The following is a 7,511-nucleotide window of genomic DNA, read 5'->3' as shown; positions in this document are numbered from 1 at the left end:
GAAATATTATATCTCCGTAATATGGCTTCTGATGGAGCAGCCATATTTTTTTTTCCGGTCATATTCAGTATGAATTTGACAGAAAAATTCTATTGATGTCTCTGTAGTAAATGTAAGGCATACAGAGGTATGGCATGTTCCAATAGACTCCTGTGGGTACATATCAAACTTTCAAAAACAACAAGATCCAGAGCACGGTGGAGGTCCAAGGGCAAAAAAATGTACCTGAACCACACTTGCCCCCTTGTCTGTAAGCCGGGCTTTGTTAGCTCCACATAAGCTTTGTGACAACTTGCATGTAAAGAGGGACATGGTAGTCCACAAAAAAAAATTATCCTGTGTCTACAAGGCGAATGGTAGGGCCACTTCACCCACTGGGCAATTGATTCCCCCGATCTGGTTGTGATTCTAACAACTGGATTACAGGACCTGACTGGGCAGGGAGGTAGGTGATTTTCTCCATGTGCCCTCCCTATAATCTGACCCTGCTGACCGGCATAGAACAATTTGCCACAGAACAAAAAACATTTTTTTGGACCCTCTACTGGAAAATCTTAAAAAATTAGATTCAGCCATTTCTTACATCTTTTTTTCTGGGAAATCTGGTTGAAATCAAAATGGCCATGTATATATAGCTTCAGAGTATTTGTCACCCAACTCATTCAGACTCGTGAGTGGCATTACGTAATTTGATATACGTTCCATGAAGCTGGAGGACTACCAAAATGGATGCTATTACAAGCCGGAAAGGGGTTGTCATCCAACTCTTGAAGGCGCCAAAAAGGTAAATATGCCTGGTTAACAGGTGCAGAGAAGGAATCAATGCATAACTAGACAGATTAGCTGTTTAAACCACTAGGAAATCTGGGGCCAACAGAAAGAAAATGATTGATCATTCCGTAACGATCTCCCCGTAAACATGTATGTTTACTGCCAAAGGAAGAGAATAAGCCTGTTCAGGGGAAATGGAAACAAAAAATTATATTTGGTCAATTTGTGTCATAAACAAATTATTTATAATGGGGGTCGACAGAACAAATGTCATGAGAAAAGGAAGGGTCTATAACTGGGCCATGGGGGAGGGGAGAGTAACTAAGTAACTGTCAGTATTGGTCAGAACCCAGGGGTTGCAGCCTCAGGGTTTTAGGTTCTGCATACTCCTATAAAACTTTTCCTGGACTGTCTGGGAAATATGGAAATTATATTGTGAACCTGTGAGGACAGGGACTAATGTTGAGTGATTACAATCTGTGTACATGGCTGTGGAATGTGTTGGTGCTATATAATCAATGACAAATAAATATTGGTTATATGGTTTTTTATATATATATATATATATATATATATATATATATATATATATATATATATATATATATATATATATATATATGAAATGTTGGAATGAAGACTTCACTTGGCGTGGGCTTGTTTTCTATACTGTTCTGGAACTAGTCACATGACCTTGTGGATACATCACAGCTGAATATCTATAGGTTGTATGGCTCCACTAATACTAGTACTAATCTTTCCAAAGATCCAACCAAGCATATTTGTAAGCTATTTCTATTCGTAAATGGCCATAATGATTAGATCCATTGGATCTGACTAACATACAATCACCATGGTTGTTAGGCTGGATTCAAACGCGGTGATTTGCCTGCGCAAAAGGCACTTGACAGCTCCATGTATCATCACATAGGATGTGCGGCTGCGTGGTTTTCCCGCAGCCGCCATCATTATGACACTCCATTTGGATGTTTGTAAACAGAAAAGCACGTGGTGCTTTTCTGTTTTCATTCATCCTTTTCACAGCTGTTGCGCGAATCACGCAATCCGCACGGAAGTGCTTCCGTGTGACATGCGTGGTTTTCACGCACCCATTGACTTCAATGGGTGCGTGATGCGCGAAAAACGCCGAAAGAACGGACACGTTGTGACTTTTTCGCCGCGGACTCACGCGGCGTAAAAATCACGCACATGTCTGCAGGCCCCATAGGCTAATATAGGTCCGTGCGACGCGCGTGAAAATCACGCGCGTTGCACGGACATATATCCCGTCCGTCTGAATAAGCCCTTACTGAGGGAAACACCATTATGGACTTAGCAGGACTTTATTTTGCTAAAATTTTATATATTTTTTGCTTATTTCCATCGTTCCACCAAAATATATCTAACATTTAATAGCCGGTTTTGACCAACATCCTTAAACCATTTGCAATCTAACCCTGATGGATCACATTGACAAATAATGGGGTCCTCCAGGGTTCTGGTGTTTTTGATGGCAAGAATAGCGCTGCAGACCACACTAGTCTTGCCATCAAAAAGCAAAGGAAACCTGATCGAGCTGGGAAAACACTAGTGTAAATACAGCCTTATTCAAAGGAAGTGTAAGTAAGGTTAGAACTTCATGTTTTAATAACTCCTAATGGTGTAAGCAGAAAAGTCCACTTTTTTTTTGCAACACATTCACAATTTTTATTGGTCATAAATTAAAAAAAAATTCAAAGAAAATTATAATTTACATTACAACAATATAAATCTACATATACATTTTGCAATTTTACAGAAATCAATGAAGCCAAAAATATATATGGGCAAGTGGCAGTGGGAAGGAAGCAATGTATGTACACGACTGGTATTAAACCAATATGATGGTAATGCATAGACTAAAGTCCTCAGCCTATGTTTACTGGGATACTATGGAAATGTTTTACCTATACACTAGGTCCGTATCTTCCGTATATGTGAGGGTGCTGGGATTGTAGCTGTTGAAGGAACTGTGGCTTCTGGTTGGTTGCAGAGAAAGTGTTGTAATATGGGGTCCTACTATAGAACAGATTATTGTCCTGTATATCCCCAACCTGTTCTGCATGAGGGATGGAGTTGAATGGAGGGATGGAGCTGTTGAATCCTGTGATGTTTCTCTGAGAAAGTTCATTGACCAGGCCCAAGGACATTTGTTTGCTTGATGAGTTTGTTTCAATGTTTGCAATACTATTGAAGAAGTTATTGAGGCAAGGAGTATAAGAAACGGCTGGTGGAGATGGAGTCTGCATATCATGTGGGGATGAGGTCTCCACGGCTGGGGGTGATGGGGTAGACACCGGGCTTTCTTTGCCCTTTCTTGTGACTAAGTTATCTTGTCCAACTTTAGAGATCTTGGCCGAGTTGGAATCAGATTTGCTCTTTCGCTTTCGGCGAAAATTGCCATTGTCAAACATTTTTTCGCAGTTGGGGTCAAGGGTCCAGTAGTTTCCTTTACCTGAAAACATAAGAATGGAGAGATAAGTGGAAGGGAAGATACAAATAGGTCTAATAACACAAAGCACAAGGTATAACAAGGCAATAGAAAAGGCTAAAAGTGATTTAAAAAAATAAATAAAAAAAACATACACAAGAGTTGAAAAAAGTTGAAAAAATAAAGATATAGTAAAATAAAAAAATTATTTTAAAAATATTTCGACAAATTCCTATTTTTAAAAGCAGCAATTAACAAGTTAAATCGATTAATTTACTTAAGTGGTAGTTAGATTATATACCAACAAAACGCCACATGAATATAAAATATACTCGTAAAGTTGTCTATTAAAATGTTTTTGTCACCTACTGGATCCAATGAAATAAATAAATACATTTCTCTAGACAGTTCCTTACCTGGATCACTTTCGTCTCTTGCAACCTTCTTGAAGCAGTCATTCAAAGATAAGTTATGCCTGATAGAGTTCTGCCATCCGGCTTTACTCTTCTTATAGAAGGGGAAGTTGTCCGCCACATACTGGTAAATCTGACTTAGGGTTAGTTTCTTCTCTGGAACATTTTGTATAGCCATGGCAATGAGAGCTGAATAGGAATATGGAGGCCTCACCATCTTCATTAATTCTTCTTGGGATGCAACTGATAGCCAGCTAAGATCTGTCCCACCAAAGCCTGATGAATTTGGAAGGAACTGACGCTGTGATCCATATGATGGTGGCATGTATGGAGATGGGCTATTGCCATAAGGGTAGCCTGATGAGTTGTTGACTCCAGGTCCTCCAAGCCACAAGTAGGGGTTTGTTGGTGGAGCATAGTCCCCTATTCCATAGTTGGATGCCCTCTGAGATGCATGCAGGTTCTGCTGGTGGTACATGCTGAAGTTGTCACAATACACTGCCATCTCTGGAGCTTCCTGGACACTTTTGGGTTGAGATTGGTGTGGGGTTGAAGCTGGAAGTCTCTGTTGAACTGGTAGATAAAGGGAGTTCATACTCTACACAACACCTTCAAGTCTCAAGGTGTTTCTGATGATCTGTGTCAAGCCTTCAGAAGACCTGTCTTTATACCACCCAAGACCTTTCGGCCTGGGGCTAAGAATAGGTGGGGCCTTCTCTGAGCAACCAGTTGGATAGCTCAGTAGACAAGCTATGGGTGGGTTTAGACAGGTCTCACCTTTAGAGAGGCACCAGGGAGAACAATGGATCCTTTTCATTAATCGTTCTCCTCCTTGTCTGCTAGTGCATGACATTATTTCTCCATTTCTTACGCTAATTCTTTGGAACAAGTGGCAGTTAAACATGACCTCTGTTTTTACAAGATCTTGATATACTGTAACGGTTCCATATACAGCTTGAAACATACTACATCTTATAAACTATTTTTTTTAAAAGCTATGACATGTTAGCATGGTATTTACACTAAATGTTGCATAGATACATTTGTTTTTTAACCAGTTTTATTTGGTACTTTATGTTCCTTATGTGTATCATACGGTCAGGTAAATCAATGTCATGACAAATGTAAAGGGGTTCAGTACTTTATAAAAAAAAATAAGCTGCCTCATAAGCAGCAATTGGATGGGGTGCAACTATGTAAAGTTCCTACACCCATTCTGCCTTCCTGCACCAATTGCAGGATTTTTTTTTGGGGGGGAGGGGGGTAGCAGCTCAGAGGCCAAGAGGTGCTCTTCTAATCTTACACCATTGCCCCTTCCACCAGCGTAAGACCTGTGAATGGTGTAAGGGAGGGGGGGGGCACAAGATGGGGACAAGGGTGCATATTAGAAAGTTTCAAAAATATACAAATAAATGAAAAAAAAAATCTAATATATATGTATATATATATATATATATATATATATATATATATATTGGGTGTGGGAAATAGATTGCTGCAGTGGGTCTAGCATCTGAGGGGACAGTCTCCCCTGTAAGAAAAGCCTCCTTGATCACTGTGGAGGATGGAGAAGGAGAGAGAGGGAAAGGAGGCTTAGGATGGAGGTGAAGTAACGGAGGCTATATCTAATGGATTGTATACAGCTGAAAGTCACGGGGGAGTGAGGCCCAATTAAATTTTTCCTCCTGGGCCCCATAATTACTAGTAACACCCTAGTCTAGTGTATATGAACCCTGTAGAATGGATAAAGTTTTCCTGTCCTATCCTAATAGTTCCCTGGAAAATAAACTTTGATAGAGTTGTCTGGCACAGCTTCCATTGTACAGTATAGCCAATGTGCATGTTATTGAGGGCATTAGTACTATTGCATCAGTAGTACTATATAAATACAGCAAGAAGGATGAACATGTTTGATTGAAAGCAATGGAAAAAAAATTGTAGCATATAAATCCTGAATCGCAATACATGTAATTCTAAGGGTATGTTCACACGGTCTATTTTCAGACGTAATTCGGGCGTTTTACGCCTCGAATTACGCCTGAAAAAACGGCTCCATTACGCCTACAAACATCTGCCCATTGCTTTCAATGGGTTTTACGATGTTCTGTTCCCACGAGGTGTCATTTTACGCGTCACTGTCAAAAGACGGCGCGTAAAAAGACGTCCGCGTCAAAGAAGTGCATGTGACTTCTTGGGACGTTTTTGGAGCCGTTTTTCATTGACTCCATTGAAAAACAGCTCCAATAACGTCTGTAAAATACGCCATGAAAAACGCGAGTAGTTACAAAAACGTTTGAAAATCAGGAGCTGTTTTCAGTTGAAAACAGCTCCGTAATTTCAGACGTATTTTGCTACTGCGTGTGAACATACCCTTATTCTATTAACGCAGAAGCTTTGTCTATGAAACAGGAATCGGTACAACAAGTAATATCCCATCCAGGGGCGTAACTAGGAAAGACTGGGCCCCATTGCAAACTTTTCACTGCCCCCCTCCCCTGGGTGCCACACACAGCCCCGCTTGTAGATAGTGCCCCCTGTATATAGTGCCCCCCCGATAGATAGTGCCATACAGCCCCCCTGTAGATTGTGCCAAACTGTCCCCTGTAGCTTGTGCCATACAGCCCCCATGTAGACAGTGCTATACAGCCCCCTGTAGATAGTGTGACAACCCCCTTGTAGATAGTGCAACCCTTCCCACTGTAGATAGTGCCTAAACTCCCCCTTGTAGATAGTGCCATACAGCCCCCCTTGAAGATAGCACCCCACCTCCCCCTTGTAGATAGTGCCATGCAGCCCCCCTTGTAGATAGTGTCATACAGCCCCCCTTGAAGATAGCACCCCACCTCCCCCTTGTAGATAGTGCCATACAGCCCCCCTTGTAGATAGCACCCCCCTCCTCCCCCTTGTAGATAGTGCCATACAGCCCCCCTTGTAGATAGTGTCATACAACCCCCTGTAGATAGTGCCATACAGCCCCCCTAAAGGTAGCGCCACCCACCACCCCCTTATACCACGGGCCCTGTAGCAGCCACTATGGCTGCTACAGCGGTAGTTACGCCACTGATCCCATCAGTAGAAGTGTGAAATTTACCACCATCCCATCACTAAGCAATGTTTTATCAGTACTGAATAAAATGAAAGGGGGAAAGATTAACCTGAGCATTAAGGGGCCTGGACCACAAGGCCATTTTACACGGGCAATTATTGTGCAATCTAGTGTTCACAGAACCCTGTGTAAATAGGGCAACGATCAGCTGCTGAATGAGCAAATGCTCGTTCATCGGCTGATTGTTTCCTTTATGCAGCCAAAATGATTATTGTTGTTGGCAACACATCTCCCTGTACAAACATGGAAATGTGCTGCTGACATGATAGACATATATGGGGACGAGTGATCGGAGTAACGAGCGCTCGTCCCCATACATTGCTCCTTGTGAAAGGAGTAAACGAGTGCTGATCAACAAGCTGTATCATTGATTGGCGCTCTTTTTTATGGCCCACACCGGGCCATGTAAGAGGAACATTAGATAGCTGCCAGCTGAATGACAGCTATTCCTCCCAATCCCCCACCCCCCCCCCCCACACACACACACACACATGCCCCTGGGCCGAACATTCATGTGTACTCAATGGGGAGAGGTCTTATCTCCTGTGAGAACAAAGAATTGGGCATGTTGAAATCCAACATGCCCAATCCTTCTTTCCCTCATCTGCCACTTGGGGAAAGTCGGCACACCACCATACACATTAGATGGTCGACTGGTCCTGCCAAAATTGGCGGGTTTGGCCAACATCATTCTAATGCAAGGGTGCACAACCTGCGTTCTAGGGGCCACAAGCGATAAAGTTCTGTACAG

At 42.1% G+C, this 7,511-nt stretch overlaps 1 protein-coding gene across 1 annotated transcript; it reads right to left on the bottom strand.

Moving 5' to 3' along the window:
- Nucleotides 1–2,717: 2,717 nt before the first annotated feature.
- Nucleotides 2,718–4,249, bottom strand: FOXI3 (forkhead box I3). Its single transcript, XM_075853708.1, has 2 exons — nucleotides 3,658–4,249; nucleotides 2,718–3,265 (listed from the first exon to the last, which is right to left on the bottom strand). The coding sequence occupies exons 1-2, from the start codon at nucleotides 4,247–4,249 to the stop codon at nucleotides 2,718–2,720; spliced, it is 1,140 nt and encodes a 379-aa protein (XP_075709823.1).
- Between the last annotated feature and the right edge of the window lie 3,262 nt (nucleotides 4,250–7,511).

Source organism: Rhinoderma darwinii, chromosome 1 (assembly GCF_050947455.1).
Source record: "Rhinoderma darwinii isolate aRhiDar2 chromosome 1, aRhiDar2.hap1, whole genome shotgun sequence".
Lineage (NCBI taxonomy): Eukaryota > Metazoa > Chordata > Amphibia > Anura > Rhinodermatidae > Rhinoderma > Rhinoderma darwinii.
The sequence above is the reverse complement of the archived record's forward strand: the minus strand, read 5'-3'. Positions and strand labels throughout refer to the sequence as shown.

Coding starts and splice junctions, on each gene's coding strand:
- FOXI3 (XM_075853708.1), bottom strand. CDS start 4,249: ATGAACTCCCTTTATCTACCAGTTCAACAGAGACTTCCAGCTTCAACC. Junction 3,266..3,657: donor AAGAGACGAAAGTGATCCAG/GTAAGGAACTGT, acceptor TTATGTTTTCAG/GTAAAGGAAACTACTGGACC.